At 38.3% G+C, this 24798-nt stretch overlaps 1 protein-coding gene across 1 annotated transcript; it reads left to right on the plus strand.

Moving 5' to 3' along the window:
- The first annotated feature begins 876 nt into the window (after positions 1-876).
- On the plus strand, positions 877-24686 carry LOC107840397 (nifU-like protein 1, chloroplastic). Its single transcript, XM_016684255.2, has 3 exons — positions 877-1416; positions 24029-24165; positions 24252-24686. Exons 1-3 carry the CDS (start codon positions 1110-1112, stop codon positions 24438-24440), a joined length of 633 nt encoding a protein of 210 aa, XP_016539741.1. The 5' UTR covers positions 877-1109; the 3' UTR covers positions 24441-24686.
- Positions 24687-24798: the final 112 nt, after the last annotated feature.

Raw genomic sequence — 24798 nt, forward strand, 5'->3', positions numbered from 1 at the left:
TGAACTATCCGAAATGGAGTAAAAATACCCTCTATTTATTTTTTTGGCTCAAAATTCTCCATTTATTTTTGGTTCAAAAATATTCCTTAATTTGTTTTTGGCTCACAAATACTCCTCATTTTAATGGAGTGCTACCAAGCACACCACACGAAAAAAACTTGTCACATGATCAGTCCACGTCGACATCCTATTTAATACTCAATTGAGCCACTTAACCATCCAATTTAACAACCTATTCAATGCTCATACTCGATCTATCTTCAACATATTCAACCTTTCTTCATAAGTAAAGGGTAAAGACAAATCCACCATTCATTTCACTTGACTCTCCTGAAAACATCGATGGAAACTAGAAATTCTAAGAGAAAAGAAAGTCTTTAGTATATGGTTGAAGCTCGACCCATCTTTATCATATCAAAGAATATGGGAGAGTTCAACTCATATACTATAGACTTTTTTTTCCCTCAAAATCCATAGTCTGCATCTGATTTTTTTGAGAGCATTTAAGTAAAGACGTGTTAGATTTTTTGAAGACGGATTAGGTAGAAGTGTTAAATGGGATGTTAAGTTAGATTGTTAAGTGAGACAACTGGATATTAAATTGGATGCTGATGCGGCCTGATCATGTTGTAATTTATTTTCCAAATTGTGTACTAGTTGACACTCCATTAAAGGAGGGGTATTTGTAAGCCTAAAAGCAAACAGAGAGGTATTTTTGAGCAAAAAAAAAGTAGAAAGGTATTTTTGCTCAATTTTGAATAGTTCAGAGGTAGTTTTGATCCTTTTTCGTAAATGAAATGTTGACGTGGACCGGAGATGTGATAATTTTTTTACACGGTGTATTTGATGGCACTCTGTTGAAGTAAGGGGTGCTTTTTCAGTCAAAAAAAAATAAATAAATGAAAGAATTTTTTTAGCAAAAAATAAAGAATATTTTTGCTCCAAAGGGATAGTTTGACCCTTTTCCGTAAAATATAAAGTCGAGGGCAATTTTGAATTTTTCAGAGAATACGAAAACTAAAATTTGAGGATTTTTTATTTTCTAGTTAACGGGAATCCATAACACCATAAACTAAAAAAAGAAAAAAGGTCGTCCCAAAGAAGAGGAAATGGCGCATACAGCAGCAATGGGCGTCTCCCAATTTTCGGCTTCAACATACATGCCCCAATCCCCACTCAAATTCCACAATCCACAGCCGAAGAGAATCATCACAATAACTCATAAAAGATTCAACTTTGTTAGAGCTACCGTCGATGGCTCCTCAGCACCAGGTATTTACTCTGCCAAGCAATTTGAGCTTACTAAGGAAAATGTTGATATGGTTCTTGAAGATGTTCGTCCTTACCTTATTTCTGATGGTGGAAACGTCGATGTCGTTTCTGTTGAGGACGGCGTCGTTTCCCTCCAGCTTCAAGGTTAGTTTTTTTTTTTTTTATAAAATCTAATTTAGGACTTGATTTAACACTAATGTTTCGTAAATGATGAAAAAGAGCCTTGATGTAATTTGTCACGGGTTTACGGTAGCTCCTTGTGGGACCATTCCTTCCATGGACCTGTGCGTAGCGGGAGCTTTAGTGCACCATGCCGCCTTTTATTTCTTAAATAATAAATGTGAATTATTGAAAGTTGTATAGAGACGGGTAGCCTTGGAGTAATTGGTAAAGTTGCTGCTATGTGACTAGAAGGCCACAGGTTCAAGCCTTGAAAATAGTCCCTTGTAGAAGTTTAAGGTGAGGATGCGCACAATAGATTCTTGTGGTTGGTCCCATCCCCGGACACTACGCATAGCGGGAGTTTAACAAAAGAAAGTTGTATAGAAATGGAATGATATTAAATATTTTTGTGAATTGAGATGTTTCAAAATGGAAGAGAGTGTGGTAATTATTGGAACGGAAAGCTACCAAGTTCACATACTTCTTACATATACTGGTGTCGTTATGGTTAAAGAAGTATGTAGGATCGCGATAAGTTTTAAGGTATTACCTTAATGTGTCTAGTATAGAAGTTTAAGCTCAGTTGTAAATTTTGAAGTTGAAATTTAAAACTTGAAATTTGAGTTTTTAAAGTTGTGATTTTTTGGAATTTGAATTTGTGTTTGGACGTGCATTTTACTTGAAAAATAATTTGATGTTCTGTGAGTAGAAGTTCCGAAAACCCCAAAACTGGTCTAAGTCATTTTTGGGAAACTTGAAGATATTTGAAGATCAGATTTTGAGATCAAATTTCAGGGCCCCAAAAATATTTGAAGATAATTTTTGAATCTATGGCAAACGCTAGCTAATTGTACCGTGGAAGTCATTAGTCAACTGAGGGATTAATTGTGCCAGGTATCAAGTTGTTGTCTTTCTGAGTCAGTTTGAACGCATGTTCTTAGTGTTTCTGTCACGACCCGAACCAAGGCCCTGGCCGCGATGAGCATCCTGAACCATGAAGGCCTGAGAGCCCTCTTCAACTGACAATCATATGCATAATTCATCTATTATAAAAATGCGGAAAATAAACCGAAAACATGGTCATCTTATTATTTCAATTAAACAGTACGAACATAAGTTCAATAAGACCAAATCATCTAATACGAGTCTGCGAAATCTCTATTAAACCGAAAACATTTGTCTGAAATCGGGACAAGGCCCCTGGTCGGACCATGAACTAAAACTGAATGAAAACATCATATGAAACAAGGCCTTCCGGAATATGGGCGGCTCACCAACTCCAACTCCAACTGTTCGACAACGATCTACTGCTTAGCGGGACCTCGGAACAGAGCCTTAGATCCTGAAATATGGGGGGTCAATACAAATGTACTGATATGTGAAACAACCCAAAAATAGCATGTGTTTATACAGTATAGATGAGAGCATTTCACAATAACGATGAACATAATATAAGTAAAAATACATGGGCGTACTTTAGTGACTTCGAAACAATTCTTGACAGCTTTGACTCACTCTTCTATTTTTCTTCTGAGCTAGTCGGTACACCCTACAAATCTGTAATTCCACGGGCTATATGGAATCCGCCCTTGACTCGGTGGCCAAGCCTCCAATCCAAGTTTGCTACAAGAATTGGAGTTCATAAGATTGGTAATACCCCCATATGAGCATACCGTAGGAATCCCCCCATGTGAGATGTCCTAATTATCCTCCCATGTAGGATAACATATCATAAGTCCTGCATCGGCAAATCACGGTTTCGGGCTAATAATTTTCTAAACTCAAGCCTTCTTCAGGTAACCAGCTAGCTCTCTTAAGCCCAATTTTTAGTTCTTTAAAACCATGCTTCATAATTTCAAAACATGCAAAACTTATTCTGTTAAGGGCACATGATCACCAGGTATCGTCATACCCAGACTTGCAAGTCATTCGTATTACATCATAACATATCTGTAGCCCTTTTCACTTATCATTATGTCAATGGCCACCCAAAATTTTTAAACTTCATGTGAGAGAGAGTTATGCTATAAAGTTTCATTTGAGTTTACATCAAAACACGCTCCGCTCAATAGTACAATCATAAGGTGGCTATATCATATTTGCATTACTCAAAACCCATGGAAATTGTTAATTTGACACAATGAACGTTTACCATACGAAAACACCATCTTAACATATCATAAACAGTATCAAATCCATGATCATTAGAAAAGAATTCACACTCTTATTTTCTTTAAGAAAATTTGTGCATTTAAACAACCCACAACACTCTAATTCAACGATATCATAATGGGAGAGGGAGTTTTGTTATTCATGCTCTCAACCAAACTTTATAATACAAACGAAAACATATATACATAGTTAGAGTTCAACTTCATGAAATATGGTTCTGGACAACATATATTTTCATCAAAACAATTCCATGACACATACTTTTCGAAACAATATCAAAAACCCTTCCTTGTGAACATAATTAAAGATTTTTAAACTTGGTAAGATAATAAAATCTATGCCCATGGAGTTTAAGGTAGTCCCACATACCTTAAGTTCTTAGTTTGAAGAGTGAAACCCTAATCTTGACACTTTTCTTGAGAATATTGAACTTAAGAGGGTTGAATTCTTAATCTTTGGGGTAAGAGGGAAGGGTTTGCTTTGAGAATAATTTGGAGAGAATGGGCAATTTCGTGGTCTAACTACGTTATTAATCGTGATTAGATGAATAGAATTAATGGGAAAGGACGTAATTGCCCCTCAGGCATTTAAACCCGCAACTGAATTGCGTTTTGGTGGCTCACCGCGACGTTGTAGGTGCTCCATCGCTATAGGAGCAGGTGCACTTGCTGAAGACTGAGCATTGCTCCAAAATTTCTTCTTGGACCACCTCTGGTCCGACCTGCCACCTTGCTGCTGACTGGCATTCTGATCTACAAATCTAGCTCTTTCCTTCTCTCTCACCTCAGCCAGCCTCTTCTCCTCCTCTTCTACTTGCTGTATATGCACCGATAACCTTGGAGAAATCCATGTCCCTGTTCAGCATTGCTCCCTTACATTCCAGCACCAAATCATTCGAGAGACCAGATGCAAACTTCCTCATGCGATCCCTCATGTTGCCCACTAACTTTGGAGCATAAAAGACAGGTTGATGAACTTCAATGCATACTGTTTAATACTCACCTTTCTATGTTTTAGATTCACGAATTCTTCAGCCTTTGCCTCCCTCAGTTCCTGGGGAAAGAAACGGTCCAGGAAAGCTTCTACAAACTCACCCCACACAAAAGGTTCAGCATCACCATCCTTCAAATCCTCCCATTCATTATACCAGTAGTTTACTACGTCCTTCAACTGATAGGCTGCCAACTTAACCCCTTCAACTTCATTAGCATGCCTAACTCTAAAAATTTTCTTCATTTCATCAATAAACCCTTGGGGGTCTTCCTCAACCCTTGTGCTAGTAAAGATGGGTAGGTTTAGCCTCATGAATTGGCCAACCCGAGTAAGTTCAGACGAACCAGACACAGAACCCACATCTTCAGACTGACGGGTCTGAGAGTCCACAAGCTGAGCAATCATATGGATGGACTGTCGGAACTCAGCATTAGAGACTTTTCTCTAAGGAGGCTAGGTACGGTTAGCACCAGACCGAGGAGCTTGAGGTGGACTAGTTTGGACTGGAGGAACTCCTGGAGTAGCAACAAATTCTGGAGTACGAGCTCTATTTCGGGTCCGCATCCCATAAGTAGGGCGGACATCGTCGACATGGGCATTCTGTTCGTTGGATCTACGGGGAGGCAGGCATGATCGATCTTTGAAATATAGGAAATCATTGATTAGAGGACATTCAACTATATAGCACGAACTAGATCATGGAGAAAAAGAGACATTCCTGAACGCCTAGTAGCTTCCTCCTTATAAGTGTGGCGCGCTACACACCCATAAACAAGACTCTACCCGACGCGACTTTGCAGACACCTTGGGACCATGAACCGTGCTCTGATATCAAGTTTGTCACGACCCGAACCAAGAACCAAGACCCTGGCCGCGACGAGCATCCCGAACAATGAAGGTTCGAGAGCCCTCTTCAACTGACAATCATATGCATAAATCATCTATTATTAAAATGCGGAAAACAAACCGAAAACATGGTCATCTTATTATTTCAATTAAAAAGTACGAACATAAGTTCAATAAGACCCAAATCATCTAATACGAGTCTGCGAAATCTCTATTAAACCGAAAACATCTATCTGAAATTGGGAAAAGGCCCTCGGTCGGACCATGAACTAAAATTGAATGAGAACATCATATGAAACAAGGCCTTCCGAAATAAGGGCGGCTCACCAACTCCAAATCCAACTGTTCGACAACGATCTACTGCTTAGCGGGACCTCGGGGCTGAGCCTCAGATCCTGAAATATAGGGGGTCAATACAAATGTACTGATATGTGAAACAACCCAAATATAGCATGTGTTTATGCTGTATAGATGAGAGCGTTTCACAATAACGATGAACATAATATAAGTAAAAATACATGGGCATACTTTAGTGACTTCGAAACAATTCTTGACAGCCTTGACTCACTCTTCTATTTTTCTTCTGAGCTAGTCGGTACACCCTGCAAATCTGTAATTCCACGGGCTATATGGAATCCGCCCTTGACTCGGCAGCCAAGCCCCCAATCCAAGTTTGCCACAAGAATTGGAGTTCATAAGATTGGTAATACCCCCATGTGAGCATACCGTAGGAATCCCTCCATGTGAGATGTCCTAATTATCCTCCCATGTAGGATAACATATCATAAGTCATGCATCGGCAAACCACGGTTTCGGGCTAAGAATTTTCTAAACTCAAGCCTTCTTCGGGTAACCAGCTAGCTCTCTTAAGCCCAATTTTAGTTCTTTAAAACCATGCTTTATAATTTCAAAACATTCAAGACTTATTCTGTTAAGGGCACATTATCACTGGGTATCGTCATACCCAGACTTGCAAGTCATTCGTATTACATCATAACATATCTGTAGCCCTTTTCACTTATCATTATGTCAATGGCCACCCAAAGTTTTTAAACTTCATGTGAGAGAGAGTTATGCTATAAAGTTTCATTTGAGTTTAAATCAAAACGCGCTCCGCTCAATAGTACAATCATAAGGTGGCCATATCATATTTGCATTACTCAAAACCTATGGAAATTGTTAATTTGACACAATGAACGTTTACCATACGAAAACACCCTCTCAACATATCATAAACAGTATCAAATCTATGATCATTAGAAAAGAATTCACCCTCTTGTTTTCTTTAAGAAAATTTGTGCATTTAAACAACCCACAACACTCTAATTCAACGATATCATAATGGGAGAGGTAGTTTTGTCATTCATGCTCTCAACCAAACTTTACAATACAAACGAAAACATATATACATAGTTATAGTTCAATTCCATGAAAAATGGTTCTAGACAACATATATTTTCATCAAAACAATTCCATAACACATACTTTTCGAAACAATATCAAAAACCCTTCCTTGTGAACATAATTAAAGATTTTTAAACTTGGTAAGATAATAAAATCTATGCCCATGGAGTTTAGGGTAGTCCCACATACCTTAAGTTCTTAGTTTGAAGAGTGAAACCCTAATCTTGACACTTTTCTTGAGAATCTTGAACTTAAGAGGGTTGAATTCTTGATCTTTGGGGTAAGAGGGAAGGGTTTGCTTTGAGAGTAATTTGGAGAGAATGGGCAATTTCGTGCTCTAACTATGTTATTAATCGTGATTAGACGAATAGAATTAATGGGAAAGGACGTAATTGCCCCTCAGGCATTTAAACCCGTAACTAAATTGCATTTTGGTGGCTCACCGCGACGCTGTAGGTGCTCCATCGCTATAGGCACCGCGACGCGGTCCCTATCGCGATTTGCTGCTGGAATCAAAATCCAAACGCATCCCATTCCTCGTCCGTAAAATTTGAAACTTCCCCGAGACGTGCCCCTTACACCCAAAACATGAATTGACTCAAAAATCTACGTCTTGGGGTCGGGAAAACCAAATTTAAAATAGTCGAAGTTAAGAGGCTTAAAATATGACCAAGTCCCCAACACTTAGAAAAATTTTCAGGCCTTAAACTTCCTATGCATGCTACTAAGAGCTGAAACAAACCAAGAATAATACGGGGTGTTACAGTTTCGTTCTTGTAGAGGAAAGGATTGACTTGACACAAACATCCTGATAAAGAAAATTAACTCTTTGCGCTAAGTTTGAGTTTGACCTAAACAGTTATAGAGATGTCTATCACTAGTCTATCCATCTTTTTTAGTAAAAATTGGTACTTGCGCTCTTTTAAATGAGAAATTAAACAATATTATCATGATTGATCACTTTGCTCTCTAGGAAGCTACTTCTGAGTCTACAAATTGTTAGAATTCTTTGGGTTTGCAAATCTCCGCAACATAGAGCCGCGCCAATGAGTTTTTTGGGGTGCCTGCATTAGTGTTTTTTTCCCTTCTGTTGTAGTACACTTTTAAGCAAAGCACCGCGTTGATGCATCGTACTGGTCTTAATTTGATGTGAAAATGGAATGTTAGAACAAGGCAAAAGGACCATATCTCCAAGTCCAAGAAGGTATTTGATTCTGTCCATCATAGGATCTCACGGAGACACTATAGGACTTAGTTAACAATGTACTTTAGGTTTAGATGATGATGCTGATGACAGATTGTAATGTCCGTTCAGGACAAGGCTTGGAAATCTAGCAAAGATGTGTCTTTTCTAAAGCATGCAGTTATGTGCTATGCTACCTAGTTTTTTTTATAGGGTAAAGATTTTATAGAAACAGTATCAAGTTGATACCATGAAAGTACAGAGAAAATGTTGGCTTTATTACATTAAAATCCTAAGCAGTTTAGCATGTCCACAATATTATCTAATTTCATAACAACATTTCCATCTTTCCAATAGTATAAGTGGTGCAAACACCTGTATTTCATAGACTGCTTGCTATATCTTGTTTTGATGATGATCAGCTAACAATAAGGGACCAGGTCCCTGGGTCTTCGAATTGCTATATCTTGTTGTGATGGTGAGCAACTGACAACAAGGGACCAGGTCCCTGGGTCTTCATGAGACCAGTACAGTTGTCACTGTCCTGCACAGTTTTATCTTCTAGTGTAACAAATTGCGCAGGTGAGCTTGTACCCATCAGGACACCTGGCCCAATCAGATTTCTACCCTAATCATTATTCCGCTATAAAAGGAGAAGATTGCTTTTCAATTGGTGAGTTTTTTGCAAATTAGAAAGAGGAGTGAGAAAAAGGCGAAAAACTCAACTTTGCTACATTGCTCACGTATTGCTCAAGTTCTTGATTTTTGTATGTACTAAAAGAGTGAGTGTTCTTGAATTGAGTCTTGATTTGTAATAGAATTACTCATGTTACAGAGTAATGTGGTTTTCTTGCTTTCTTAAGCGTGCTTAGGTAGAGTTACCTGAGTTCAATATTGGTTAGAGTTAATCAGTATTGACGTGAGTTCTTGGCAGAGTTGTCAAGGTAGGCTTGTAGTAGAGTTATTACAAGCAGGTGGAGCCTAGAGTTAGGCTCGAATTGAGTCTGTAATCAAGAGGTTGATTATAATGGACTGTTGAGTGCTTGTGAGGGCAAGCCGTGGTTTTTCCTCCCTTGAGCTAGGAAGTTTTCATGTTAAATTTTTGTGTTGTTTATTTTTGAGCAAAGTTTTTATTTTCTACTGCTTTACTGTTTGATTGCCTGTGATTGACTCTAGGGGACCTGGTCCCTCTCATTGTGGTGCAACCCCCCATGTTCCAACAATTGGTATCAGAGCGAGGACACTCTAAAAGGTTCATACCCAGTGTTTTGTTAATCATGGCTTGTCACGACCCGAGTCGGGGCCCTGGCCGCGACGGGCATCCCAAACCATCAAGGCCCGAGAGACCCTTGAGCTCCCCAACCCACTAGTGATATTGTCCGCCTTGGGCGGAGGCCCGCACGGCTTTAAAATGCGTCACTAGGGAGTAAGGCTTGCTTACTTATATACCCAACATCCCTCCTGTGTTTTGCCGATGTGGACTCCTTATCCTAAGTTGGGGTGTTACATGGCTGCTCCACCTAACCTTGAAGAAGGACAATCTACCACTAGACCACCCCGCTTTAATAGGTAGTACTAAGGGTGGTGGAAAACTAGGATGTATGACTTCATTATGGCTGAAGACAATGAGCTGATGGACGTAATACTTGATGGTCCTCATGTGTCTGTTAAAGAGGTCAAAGAAGGAGAAATAACTAGAATGATTGTTAAAAGAAGGAGAGAGTATGGCGATGAAGATAGAAAGAAAAATTACAAGGCCAAGAAACTGCTAGTTTGTGGCATAGGACATGATGAATACAACAGGATTTCTGCCTGTGAAAATGCTAAGGAAATCTGGGATTGCTTGAAGACTGCTCATGAAGGAACCACTGATGTGAAGGATTCAAAAGTTGATATGCTGACTACTCAGTATGAAAGCTTTACCATGAAAAAAAAGGAGAAACTATCCAAGAGATGCATACCAGATTCACTTCAATCACCAACGAGTTGCACTGCTTAGGAGAAGTAATTCCTTTGTACAAACAGGTGAGAAAAATTCTGGAGGTTCTGCCTAAATCCTAGGAAAACAAAGTGGATGTTATCATTGAGGCAAGGAACCTAAAAACTCTCACTATGGATGAACTTATTGGCAATCTGAAGACACATGATCTCAAGAAACAGCAGGGGCAAGAGAAGAAGGAAGTAAAAAGAGAAAAATCTTTGGCATTAAAGGCTTTTAAGTCATATTCAAGTGAAGAAACACTGATGTTGCCTATTTGGCAAAAAGAGTTGTTAGAGCAATGAAGAAAGTGGTAAGTTTCAAAAAAGAGGAAGCAACAATGAAAAGGGAGGCACTATTGAAGTTTGTCACAAATGTGGAAGTCCTTAGCATTTCATTAAGGACTGTCCAATGCACAAAATGGATTACCAAGAATATCTCAAGACCGGAGGTGACAAAGGAAAGAACAGGGACCAGGTCCCTGTAAAATCAAGAAGGAAGGTTGCAGCTGATTATGCAGTGAAGCAGGCCTTAGCAGTATGGGGAGATTCCTCTAGTGAATCTGATGAAGCTGAGAAGACTGCAGATGTGTCTATGCTAGCTGTGGAAGATAATGAGGTTATCTATGATTCCTTATTTGCTTTATGGCCAACACTGAAGATGAAGAAGAAAGTGAGGTAACTCTTTCTGACATTAAGGAAAAGTTAGAGAACTATTCTGCTAGAAAGATAAAGAAGCTTACAAATGTGCTTATTGATTCAGTATGAAATGTGTGAAATGACTGCTGAAAAAAATGCTCTAGAAGAAAAGGTACAAAGTCAAGAAGTCAAGAGCTTGAATTGATTGCTTTAACTCTCCAGATATCTGAAACTGAGGAACAGGTTACTAAGTTGAAATTTGAAAATCTAAATCTAGTGAGTCAACAGGAGAAAGTAAATAATAATGATGATAAAGGAAAGAAAAATGCTCTAGAAGAGAAAGTAGAGAATCAGGAGCTTGAATTAATTACTTTAACTCTCCAGATATCTGAAACTGAGGAACAGGTTACTAAGTTGAATTCTAAAAATCTGAGGTTAGTGTGTCAACTGGAGAAAGTAAATAATTTTGATAGTAAAAGGAAGAAAGAAGCCTCAAGGCTTCAAATTGAGCTTGAAGAAAAGTTGAAGGACTCTCAAAAGCATCTTATGACTGCACTTCATAAGAATGAACAGTTAGAAAGGGACCTAGTCCGTCTAAGAGAAAAACTCAATAAATCTTTACAATGGACGACTTCCTCACAAATCCTTTCTAATTTAACTAGTCAAGGTGTTATAAATGGTAAGAGCCTTAGGTATCAGTACAAAACTCAATCACTTGGTCCCAAGGTAAGGTTGCTCAAGATGCCAAACAAAGTCCACAAACCTCTATGCACTCATTGTGGAAGAGATGGTCACATGAAGGAAAACTGCAAAGCTGGATTAGAGTAAGAATGAACAGTGTAAGATATATCCAGCAAGGGAATACCTATCCTAAGGGTTCCAAACCTTTGAAGAATATCAAGAAGCTCTCATTACCTAGATGGGCCAAGAAAGATTTGATCACACATTTGTCTTCCTATTGGGAACTCAACTCAAGTGGGTTCCCAAATCTACCTAGTGACTTTGTTTGCAGGTGGAAGAAAGGGATTGCAGTCAGAACAGGTTCATTGATAATGGATGTTCAAAGTATATGACTGGAAGGTCTGACTGTACTCTCTCTCTCTCAAGACACCTATAGGCGGAGGTGTCTCATCTTGAAAAGGCAATCAGGTTAAATTGTCATATGATGGAAGTAATGTGTCAAACTTGAAGTCTGGAAGAGTTATTCTCAAGTTGAGAAGAACAAAAATATGCTGGGATATGTAAGTTTTTCTTTGCTGAAACAGTTGATTTCGAAGGACCTGTTCCTTGGAATGCCAAAGCTGAAATTCCAGACGACAAGTCCAAAGTAGAGGAGAAAAAGAGTGTGCTTCTCATTATGATGATTTCTCCAGGTTTATCCGAAAAATATCCCTGAAAATCAAGGATGAAATTTATGAGGCTCTGGTTATTTTTGCGTAACAAACTCAAATGAAGCTGTAATTGTGGGCTACACCTCAACAAGCTAAGCATACAGAGTGTTCAACAAAAAGAACTCTATGTGTTGAAGGAAGTGTGCATGTGATCTTTGATGAGTCATGAAAGCTGGTAAATTCATGATGAGGAATCTGACATTAAAGAAAGGCATAATACGTAAATATAACCCTAAACTTGACACTAAATTATAACTTTGACCTTAAACTTTGACAGTGCACAAATATGACCTTTAACTATTCAAAACTGTACAAATATGACCTCCGATCCTACGCGGAAAAACGTGTGTTCAACACGCAAAACTGGGCGCGTCCAGTGTAAAATCTAAGGGCAAAATACATAAATATGACCCTAAACTTGACACCAAATTATAACTTTAACCTTAAATTTTGACAGTGCGCAAATATGACCTTTAACTATTCAAAATTGCATAAATATGACCTTTAAATGACTTTTCACTATTCTTTTTCATTATTTTCGACTCAAAGATGAAAATGACATCTAATTTCTTTTGTCATTGCAGAAAAAGACCAATATTGAAGATTTATTAATTAGGTGGGTCAGCCTTATACGAAAAAATCGCGCGGGCATGTATATATATTATAAAGCAAAGGGCAAATTTATGTTATATAATATATCTAAATATAATTTATTTAAATATTAAATTAAAGATGAAACTGTACTAATAATAATAAAAAATTATAGTTATAATAAAATGTTATTAAATTAACGTTTTTAAGGATAGTAGTAGTAGTAGTATATTAAATTAACGTTATTAAAATGTTTGTATTAAATTAACGTTATCAAAACGTTATTAAATGAATGCAAGGGCGGACCTACGTGGTTGCCATGGGGTTCACCCGAACCACCTCGGTAAAAAATTTACTTTGTATATATACGGTAGAAAATCTATATTTATGTACGTATATTAATGTTGAACCACATGAAACAAGGCACTTAGATAGTCCAGTGGTGTTATTTGCTCTTCTTGGGCGCTTTTTTCAGCCTACTGCGCGGGTTCGATCTCTGCTAGTGGCTTTTTTTTTTAATTAGAAAAAACCTTGGTGCTGCTGCTATAGAAATAAATAAATAAATTATAATAATAATAATAATAAAAACGACATTGTTTTAACACAAAAAGCAAAACTTTGACAGTGTACAAATATGACCTTTAACTATTTGAAACTGCACAAATATGACCTCCCTCCAAGTCAGTGTTTTAACGACGTGGCACCGTGTGATTGGATTAGCTTTTCACGTAGGCGCAAGTGAAACTCACGCATGGAGTTGCAAAATCGGAGGTCATATTTGTTCAGGTTTTGAATAGTTAAAGGTCCTATTTGTGTACTATCAAAATTTAAGGTCAAAGTTATAATTTAGTGTCAAGTTTGATGGTGATCCAGATCTCAATTACAAATCCCTGCTCCAGCTGAAAGAATATCAATAAGGGCACCATTCAAGATTCTTCAAGTACCTAGTCCCTGTAAAACCCATCTCAGAAGGTCAAAGTGGAGGCACAGATCTTCTCACCCCTTTGACAAGCTAACTTCACCTTTGGAGACAGGAGTCCAAACAAGAGCTTAAGTCAGAAATTCCACGATTTTCTCAGCATTCTTGTCCCAAAGTGAGCCCAAAAATGTGAAAGAATTCTGAAAGATGCTGACTGGTTCAATGGAATGCAGAAGGAAGCTTGGCAATTTAAAGGATGTTAAGTTCGGGACCTGGTTCCCAGACCTATTTTCAGAACAATTTCTGGTATAAAGTGGTGTACTGAAACAAACAAGTTGAGGTTGGAATTGATCAAATCAACTTGGGCTACTAAATGAATCGGTTTTTTCTTCCTAAAATTGGCTATGATCAAGAGACAGGTATCCTTGGTAATGTAGGTACAAATTGGTCTAGCTCAGTACTATACCTTTGCAGGTGTACACCCGTGGGAACAACTTTGGAAGAGGACAAATGTGACTTGCACAAAATTAAGGATTCTCTCAAGAAAAAGAGGACCTGGTCCCATCTCTCAAGGTTAGTACCAAACAATGTGCTTTAATAATCATAAAATTCTGTCTAAAAAGCCACACATCTTTTCTTATCTGAACAAAAGTTGTCATTTCTTATGCTATGTGAAGAGACGCACCAATTAAAATCAGACGCGTCATTTCAAAAAGGCACATTTTTAACAACGGTCACCTTACTTAAACCACTAAACCAAATTTATCTCCGTCTATTCTCTTCCAAAAACTAACTCAATCATCTTTTCAAATTGTCCTCTTTAAATTAAATAGATCCTTTTCTCTTTCTCTCACAAAATCTTGAAATGGCAGACATTCCCTCTTCCTCAACCCCCGTTAAAGATCCTGAAGTCGATAAAGCTCCAGAAAATCAATCAGAACAATCCCAAATCAAACCTTCTGATCCTTTAACATCCAATACCATAGAAGACATCTCCTTAAGTCATCAACAAGAACACGTGGTAACTCCACCCACTGAAACTTCTCCAAAAATTCCAGAACCCCTAAGTGAACTTGTTCCTGTCGAAACTCCAGCTTCCAAAACCTTGCTCAATCAGCCATAGAGGTAGATTTAAATCAGGGTTTTGGTTCACCGATTGAATAAGAAAGGTCTCAATCCGAAGTTCCTCTTTCCTCAAAAGAACCAAAATTACCTGAGAATTTTCAAACCCCTGTTTCTTTTGAAGAATCAGAAAAGTCTGAAGTCACAGAAACCGTACAAGAACCTGGTTCTCCCACTCCCTCAGAGTCAAACCCAATCTTTTCCCAATTGTGTGATGATGAAATACCTGTGAAGAAGTTCGATCTTTCCAGCAGTGAAAATTGGGTAACTGAAAATTTGCTTCTGTTTGCATATGATCCCAAGGAAAGCTCTATTAGTGAGGAGCAAACAGTAAGTGAAAAGGCTAATGTGACAAAGGATGGAGAAAGTGTGCTACCTCCAAATGAGGAGGATGAGGATGAACCACCTCTTAGGTGGCTTGTGAAGAAACCGAGGGGCAGTAAAGGCAAGGAGAAAGAGATTGATTCTTGTGTAAAAGTTGCTAGATCCTATTCTACTAGGGGATCTGAAAAGAAGTTGGTGGATGCAATGAAGGCAAGCAAGTCTTCGACCACTAAGAGTAGAAAACTTAAGAAAGTTGCTATTGTGGAGAAGAAGAAGAATGTCGAAGTTGTAGAGGTTAGAGAGGGTAAGGACATTGATCCTGATGTTGCTGCTGCAACTGAGAAAATAAGGAAAGATGTTCATGTTGCTGGAAGGACCAAGTCCTCTCTTTCAATTCCAATTCTGGTAGTCCTGTAGGAATGAAGCAGAAACATATTGCTGTGGAAAAGAAAGTCTCTGAGGGACCTGGTCCCAAGAAGAGAAAAGTTGTTGAAAAGGAGGAATCAAGTAGGATTTCAAAAGAAGAAGAAAGGAGGAAGAAAGAAGGTTGGGTCTAGAGAACAAAGGAATGAGATTTTGAAAACACAAAGTGTTGTCTGAGAGTGTATTTGATCCTAGGATTTATGAGAAACCTAGCATGGTTGAATTGGTGAAATACGTCAAACACCAAGGATGGTTACACCTCTTGGAGGAACCAGCTCCCATGGTTTTTGAAGAGGAAGTAAGAGAATTTTATTATACAATGGAGTTATCAGATGATGGTTAAGCTTGACTGCAAAAGTGCAAGGAAAACAAATCAAACTGGATGAAAAGTCACCAAGAAAAATCCTAGATGTGCTTGTTATAAAACAACAAGCCTTAATTGAGTTCATGACAAATGTTTCTAAGGTAGGAGGAACATCAATAGCTGGAGTGAGTAAGAAATTTCTCACAATTGAGTTCCAATTAGTGTTTGAATTTGTGAATAAGGTCCTTTTGCCTAGGTAAAAGAAAAGGACCATTGCATCTGTTGTTGATCTGTTTCTGATAGAGAGTTTGAGTAAGTTTGAGCTGATAAGTTTGCCTGCTCTTATGATAAAGCACATGAATAAAGTGATTGTTGAGAAGGAAGGAAGACATGGGATGCCGTATGGGTACTTCTTGAACAAAGTATCACTTTGGAGTGATAGGGACTAAGGAAACACCTGGAATAGTCAAACAAAAGTTTAGTCTGACAACATTAGTGGAAAATGAATGCATAGAAGGAAAGTGGGAACTGTGTCCCAAGTGTTAGAGCTATTGGTTGCCCAGGAGAATCTAAGCAAGGAAATGGAGGAAATGAGGATTAAGTTGGCTGCAAAGGATGCTGAGATAGTGCACTTGAAGATGCAGAATCAAAAGCTATCCTTAGAGGGACCTGGTGCCACAGAAGAACTTGCAGCAGAAAATGCAAAGCTTCGGATCAAGGTTGCAGAACTCACTCAGGAGGTTCATAGTCTAAATGCCGAAGTTAAAGACCTCACTAAGCAATTGATAAATGCTCATGCTGCAGAGAGTTCTAGAATAGAGATGTTAATCAAGTCCTTCTCCCCTAAGCCTCCCTCTACCTAAGTCCTGTCATCTCTGTGCACTTTGTCAGCCCTGTCTGTCAGTTTTTAGTTCTTATTCCTAGTGTGGCTTTTGATGAATCAGAATTTTTATGTTTATTTTAGTATGTAATGGTATTGATCTCTCTTAACAATCAATGAATCCTTTGCTTGTATGTTTCATTTGTGTCTTCTTCTTTACATTTAAAGTTTTTCTTCATGTTAGTGTTGCCCCAGTGACCATGAGTTAACTAACTTGTGTTTATTTTATCCTTGGTTGACTATTACCACTTTTCAATGATGCCAAAAGGGGGAATACTAAATTCATGTGGTAAGGACTAGGTGTGTATGTTGCATGATTTGTTGAAATGCAGATGGAGGCATATGTTTTGAAATAGCATGATAGCTTATTCATAGGGGGGAAGTTGGTGCATGTGATCGGGGGAACATTGATAAGTGCAGGTATATTGACAAATATTGAATCATAGTGAATGAGTTGAGTTTTTTATGTCAATGAACAACAAGGGACTAGGTCCATATGTTGCATGATATATTGACAAAGGGAAGCAAGGTGCATAGTGATAGGGGGAACATTCATCGACAGCAGTGGTGATCACTCTGATTGAATGAGGTGAATGAACATTCATGCTCAAAATCTTTGGTTGGTTTGTTGATACGAGTACAATCGTGATTGTGGATCAATACGTAAAGAACTCGTGCTCGGGTGACTGGCCAACTAATGGAACAAGCTTTGGAGTGTTGGCTCATTAAGGGCATTTTAGTCATTTTGTAATAAGTTGTAACCTAGGCTATAAATAGAACATATTAGGTCATTTTCTCATAACTTAGATGATATTTTGAGAGTGTTCATATAAGTGTGGATATCACTTGTGACAAGTGTGGTATCACTTGTGTTGGTTGCTTGTTTTGAAACGTTGGTTGCTTGGGGATTCCGTTCCCTTGAGGTCACCGTAAGAACTTGATGTTATTTGTATGAATTCTTGGGTCTTAGTGTTCAATATACACTTTGGTTCATAGTGTTTGTGCATTGTGTGTCAAGTTATCTATCATTCTATCTTATTATTGTTGTTGTGTTCATTCTCGGTTTCGGGTGTCCAACTTGTTGTGTCATTTTTGTTCTTGTTATTGTGTTGTAATCTTAGTTTGTGGCTCGCTGATTATAGGTGTTGAACACCTTAGAATCTTGTTGTTGTCGTGCTTGTATTGTTATTGTGTAGTGAATCCGAGAGGGGTCACCAAAAGGGGTCCTCGGTTCTTCAAATCATAGACTGTTTTGGTGTGTGTTTTGTGTCTCCTTTATCGATCTTGTATCATTTGGTATCAAAGCATGGCTTGATTTTGTTTTCACAAGATCAATCTTGGGCTAGCTAGCTTAAAAATACAAAAAAAAAAAAAAGTGTAGAAGTTGTTCTTGTTCTTGGCCGAGACATGTTTCTTTGTGGCTAGATCTTGTAGTCTTTTGTTTGTTTAGATTGTTTCTAGTGTTGGTTTCTTTCTCACCAACACTAAAGTGTCTAAATCTAAAGGTTTGAGCTTATGTTATTGACCTTGTTGATGTAAATTGGAAGTTGGTCGTGTGTTGATATTGTTGATCTTGGCCGTGTGTTGCAATTGTTGTGGACTTGGGGGTGAATGTTGGTGGTGTTCTTGAGAAATTGTTGTTGAGATCTTGTTGTTCTTCACATTTTGACATCTCTTAATCAATATAAAGTATAACATAGATCCAAAAAAGGCGTAAGATAAAGTTGAAAAGTTGTTGGTGAAGAGACTTGAACACATCACTTCAAAGACTTGTCAACCACTTTTTCATATTTCAAGGACCTTGTTTTGTGGGAATAGTAAAGTCAAGTCTCACTTTTTAAGTTGGAATTTGAAAAAGTTTCTAAGACTTGAATTTTTCCACCAAAAGACAAACTCATCCATTCCAAATTGTATCAAGACAAAAGCTTCAAATTGGTGATTAAAAAAAAAATTGTGTGGGACCGCAACCAATTACGTGGATGCCACGTCATCACGTTTTACTGTTCACGCAACATAAGTAAGCTCGAATTTTTTAATTTCTTAGTTTCTAATCTTTGTTTCGTAGTTGCATTTTGTTGATTCTATTGCTAATTTAACAAACTAGTAATTGTCTACTAGGTTGTAAATTAGTTTTGGGTTCGTTTATTCGTGTCTACGTTTCTTTGTGTGCTTTTATCTTTTCGAAAACTCGTTGTAGCCTTTTGACTCAAGTACGTACAAATTTATTTTGAGTTGTTGCAAACAAAAATTCATTCCGACCTTAAGCCGCAAGTGGGACCAAGGAACTTCTGGAGTAAAAACGGTGTACCAACACTTGTGAGACCAATTGAGTGATACTTGAAAAAGTGTGAGCTTGAGAGTTAGTGAAGTGATTTTTTCTAACCTTAACTTGTTATTGTTTGTGTTTTATTTAGTATTTCTTATTAGGTACGATGGCTTCGGGTGAAGGTAGTCCAAGAGCCTCGAGAGAGGTAACCATGGATGCTTTGTTGGCGGCCATAATGAGCGTGAAACATGATCTTAGTGGTCGAATAGAGAGGATGGAGTAAAGGATGGACGGGATGGAGGGTTCCTTTTCAAGGAGAACGGATACATTGGAAGTTCGTTTAGATTCCAACCATTCAAGTCCGAAACACTACCACGCCTCTACTAGTGGACATGCTACCACCCCGGATACATTTCCCCAATTGCTCAATCCACCTTGACCAACCCATGAACCCATCCACCAAGTCCCTACTTATCCAAAAAACCAAAGTCAAGTCCATCAAGAAGCTTCCCAAATCTGAGACCTCCTTGATATGCCGAGAGCACCACTAAACCAAAACCAACTACTCCAAATTGATGATGTGGAAGGTGAGGGTCTTTATGGAGGTGAGGGGTTAGATGAAGCAACTCTCTTTGCGGAATTTGTGCGCAATTGAAGAAGAGCTTATGGCGGGGGACATAGAGGCCGAGGGGGAAGAGTTGGATCGGCTCCTTATGGTAGGGGCAACTTGGGACACCGACCTCATGTTCAAGAAGGTCTAGTGGACCAAGGAGGCAATGTGGGTAAAGACACGGGCCTAAATTCCATTAAGATCACTCTTCCTTCTTTCAAAGGGACTAGTGATCCATCTCTCTATCTTGATTGGGAGTTACAATGTAATCGGATTTTCCAACTCAACGAGTTAACTTCCCAAAAGAAAGCCGCACATGCCATTGCTCAATTTGAAGGTTATGCATCTACTTGGTGGGAGACAAAGCGGTTGCAACGGGCAAGGAATGACAATCTTGACCTTCCGGATTGGGATGAATTGAAAGCTCTTATGAGGGAGAGATATGTCATGGAAAGGTACAAACAAGAGCAACTAACAAAGCTCTACAACTTGAGGCAAGGAGATAGAAGTGTGGAGGAGTATTATGATGAGTTTCAAAACTTGATCCTACATCTTGACATAGTCGAACCTCCAAATCATTGCCTAGCTCGGTTCAAGGGTGGCTTGTGCTATGAAGTTGTTTCTCAATTAGTTGTCCACAAGTTTGACCGAATTGAGGACCTTGTAGAAGCGGCTATTGAAGTTGAAAGGAACAATCATGCCAAGAAGACCTTCGGGTGGGACAAGTCCTACAAGCCCTTAGAGAGGAAGCCATTTGATAAAACAATCCAAAGGTATCGACGACATGAAGGTACTAATTCTTCCACTCCTATTATTAAGGGTATCGTTTGTTTTAAATGTCAAGGTTAGGGTCACAAAGCTAGCGAGTGCCCAAACCGAAGAAACATTGTACTAGTGGAGGGTGATCCTTATTTTGTTGGGGACAAAGTGACCAAAAATGATATTAGTGAAGGTTCCCCTCAAGAGGATGATGGAGATGATGGTAAACCCGAGAGGGTGGTGGAAGAAGGGGAAGTTAATGTGCCTTGCGGATTGATGAGGAGAACACCTCATGATGATGCTTGGCCCGAAGAAGGTGAGGTCTTGATTCCACTTTGACCTCTTGATGATGAAGAACCCGAGAGTACACTATGGTCCTTGCTCCAAGGAAGTCCACTTTTCTTTTTGTCTTGTTTCTTGTCACGCTTAGGTGGATAGACAAGTATTTTTTTTTGTGCTTAGAAGGGTATCTTATTCCCTAAGTTCCCACGGCATGTGTAGAATGTACACTCGTGGTTTGATATTTTTTTATTGATTATGCTAACTTTAACCCTCATGTCATGAGGAATATGTGTTCTTGTGTCTCCTCTATTGTTTTGAAGGTTCGGATTCGAGGTCGAATCCTTTTTCAAGAAGGGGAGGATGATACGAGTACGATCGTGATTGTGGATCAATACGTAAAGAACTCGTGCTCGGGTGACTGGCCAACTAATGGAACAAGCTTTGGAGTGTTGGCTCATTAAGGGCATTTTAGTCATTTTGTAATAAGTTGTAACCTAGGCTATAAATAGAACATATTAGGTCATTTTCTCATAACTTAGATGATATTTTGAGAGTGTTCATACAAGTGTGGATATCACTTGTGACAAGTGTGGAATCACTTGTGTTGGTTGCTTGTTTTGAAACGTTGGTTGCTTGGGGATTCCGTTCCCTTGAGGTCACCGTAAGAACTTGATGTTATTTGTATGAATTCTTGGGTCTTAGTGTTCAATATACACTTTGGTTCATAGTGTTTGTGCATTGTGTGTCAAGTTATCTATCATTCTATCTTATTATTGTTGTTGCGTTCATTCTCGGTTTTGGGTGTCCAAACCCGAGACCTTGTTGTGTCATTTTTGTTCTTGTTATTGTGTTGTAATCTTAGTTTGTGGCTCGCTGATTATAGGTGTTGAACACCTTAGAATCTTGTTGTTATCATGCTTGTATTGTTATTGTGTAGTGAATCCGAGAGGGGTCACCAAAAGTGGTCCTCGGTTCTTCAAATCATGGACTGTTTTGGTGTGTGTTTTGTGTCTCCTTTATCGATCTTGTATCGTCATCATCAAAAAAGGGGAAAATTGCTATATCTTGTTTTGATGATGATCAAGTGACAACAAGGGATCAGGTCCCTTGGTCTTCGAATTGCTATATCTTGTTGTGATGGTGAGCAGCTGACAACAAGGGATCAGGTCCTTGGGTCTTCATGAAATCAGTACAGCTGTCACTGTCTTGCGCAGTGTTGTCTTCTAGTGTAACAAACTACGCAGGTGAGCTTGTACCCATCAGGACACCTGGCCTAATCAGATTTCTACCCTAATCATGATTCCACTATAAAAGGAAAAGATTGCTTCTCAATTGGTGAGTTTTTTGCAAATTAGAAAGAGGAGTGAGAAGGAGGCGAAAAAATCAACTTTGCTACATTGCTCAAGTATTGCTCAAATTCTTGATTTCTGTATGTAGTGAAAGAGTGAGTGTTCTTGAGTTGAGTCTTGGTTTGTAATAGAATTACTCATGTTATAAGAGTAATGTGTTTTCCTTGCTTTCTTAAGCGTGCTTAGGTAGAGTTACCTGAGTTCAATGTATGTGAACAACTTTAATGATACGCAAAGCATACATGCATCAACAATTGGGGAAAAGAGTACTTGTATCCTGATTCTCTAGTCTTGGTTTTGACTAAGCACTGGATTAGAGTTGACATTATGTGTGCTGAAGAGAGATAAACCCAAAAAACTAGTGTCAAAGTTCCTATTTCTGAATTTGAGATTTAATAAACTAAAAGAAAGTCTTATCTGAATTCTTGACCTAGCATTTACTACTCCCTTCCACTTTGTTTGGCTGTATCCTTTCCAACAAAAATGACACATTCCTAAATGTCCTTAATGAGAAGCTTTTATAATCACAAAATAGTTATGGCAAGTGTTTAAGACGACAAATTTCCAAAGTTTTATAGCCACTCAAATGTTATGGCACACTTAAGACCACAAATTTTGATCGTCTTTCTCTCTTTACTAAACTTTGTGCAGGTCAAACTATGACAAAGAAAGTGAAACGGGGGGTGGGGGTGGGGGCTTAACTATTTTAAGGGGGGGACTGCAGTTCGAAGCACTAAACCATGTTGTACTTATAAGGCCACCACTGTGTTTATTTTCTGTAAAATGCTAAGATTAAATATGTTAGGTTTTCTCCAATAGGGAATTAATTGAATGAGTCTCCGAGCTTAACTGTTCCAAGCCAGCCTAAACTTGCAGAAAATGTCTGGCAAATAATGTAAACCAAATGGAGTTCATGAATAATGGACACTTATTGATTAATGTTCGTTGAATATTTCTTTTTGGGGGTAATAATTAATTTTCAGATATTTATGCTGGTTAACAACCAATTCTTCTCTCTTATTTCTGTTGATGAACCCAAAGCGTACACATGCTTTAGTAGCCCTAAACAAGGTAAAAACAATAGGACGAGATTTTTCTTTCCTCGTGCCCCTCGTTATCTATTTCCTAGTATACTTCACTGGAGTGGCTAAGCAGAACTTGATTAGCTCTGAAAAGTATTTAAAGATAAATTTGCAATATTTGTTTAAAGATCAGGTTTCCCTTTTTCTTTCTTCTTTTTAGAGTATACTTTTGTTGGAGCATATATAGTTACTATTTTTACTGAGACATAATTAGTTAGTAATTCCCTTTCTCCTTCATAAAAAAAGATTTTTCCCCCAAGCGTCCATTAAAAAGCAAGTTAGGTCCCCAATTGTGGAGGATATGTTGTTGACCTAAATAAATAAATGTGTCCTCTAAGACAGTTTAAATTTTCAATGGTTGAGGTGGTCTACAATTCTATAATTTCAATTTTCCAATGTTTGAAACAGCCTTTCTACTTTTCCTGAAGTAGTGGTATGGACTGCGTACATCTTACCCCCCAGACCCCACTATGTGGGAATACACTGGGTTTGTTGTTGTTGTTGTTGTTGACGAAACCTGGTGGGAGGAATATTATAACAAAGGGCAATGTTCAAAAAATTCATGCAAAATACCAATAGTCCAGAATAAAGTTAAAAAATCCTACAAATAAAATAGAAGAAGATAGAACACAAATTTTCAGATCAAATCGTGAAATAACTATTCATGGCTCTGACCTAAAAACCATAGTCATCTAAATACCAAAGAAGATACGAGAGGAGGAAGGAGAGAGAGAGAGAGAGGGAGGGAGAGAGAGAGAGATGATTTATCCATGAAAGCTACTCTGATAGATTTGAATCAGGACTTGCATTGTTAGCTTAATTCATGTGAATGAACACTAGTTGTTTCTTGAAGTAAGGAGTGAGGGGCCATTTGGTGTGCACTGTTAATGGTGTTTCCTGTGGGAACATGTTCTGAGCAACATAGCTGTTAACAAAATAAAAAAAATGGTTGTCAACTACCATAATAATTCTCCTCAAAACATTCTTATTAGGTTGCTTAAAAATATTATGATACATCTATTGTAACCTTTTGATTCATAACTGGAAATGCTTAATGTTTTGTATACAATGGATATAGGAGCATGCGAGAGTTGTCCGAGCTCAACAACCACAATGAAGATGGGAATTGAAAGGGTACTGAAGGAAAAGTTTGGAGAAGCCATCAAGGATATTCGGCAAGTATATGATCAACAAGTAGTTGACACCACTGCTGAGGTGAATATTGGCAAAATCTTTTTAATGGATGACATCACATTCAAATGGTTGTAGAATTCTCTAACTAAGAACTCATGTTCCTGCAGGCTGTGAATGCTCACCTCGATATATTAAGACCTGCCATTAAAAATTTTGGTGGTAGTGTGGAAGTCTTATCTGTTGAGGAAGGCAATTGCAATGTCAAGTATGTAGGGCCTGAGTCTATTGGATCAGGAATCAAAGCAGCAATCAAAGAGAAGTTCCCGGATATCGTCAATGTAGTGTTTACTGGCTAGCTTGCTTCGCGACTGTATTTTGCGCTGCTCTTTTGACATATTGTGAAGATCAATGCCAATAGTATTATCTGTATGTAGGAGAGTATGTATAATCCCGACCATTTTGAGCATAATTACATACGCGTTCACTATGTAAAGAAATACCTCTAGTAAGTAATATGGATGAAGTGGCCAGGTTTCTTACAAGCTTCACTATCATGTATTGATCATGACAAGATTTTGAAAAGAAGTATCTTTACGATTTAATTATGCTGTTCACATTAATGTAAGTTCAGAACATCTGAACTTCCTCTATTTTTTTTTCTGGGTAAGCAGAATTTCCCTCTTTAAGTTGACAGTTTCCTATGTGCGCGACTGA

This window comes from Capsicum annuum, chromosome 1 (genome assembly GCF_002878395.1).
Source record: "Capsicum annuum cultivar UCD-10X-F1 chromosome 1, UCD10Xv1.1, whole genome shotgun sequence".
Lineage (NCBI taxonomy): Eukaryota > Viridiplantae > Streptophyta > Magnoliopsida > Solanales > Solanaceae > Capsicum > Capsicum annuum.

Bases quoted from the DNA above. Each gene is read 5' to 3' on its own strand.
- LOC107840397 (XM_016684255.2), top strand. From the start codon at position 1,110: ATGGCGCATACAGCAGCAATGGGCGTCTCCCAATTTTCGGCTTCAACA. The intron at 1,417-24,028 runs GTTAGTTTTTTT...CAATGGATATAG, and splicing joins CGTTTCCCTCCAGCTTCAAG to GAGCATGCGAGAGTTGTCCG. The intron at 24,166-24,251 runs GTGAATATTGGC...ATGTTCCTGCAG, and splicing joins TAGTTGACACCACTGCTGAG to GCTGTGAATGCTCACCTCGA.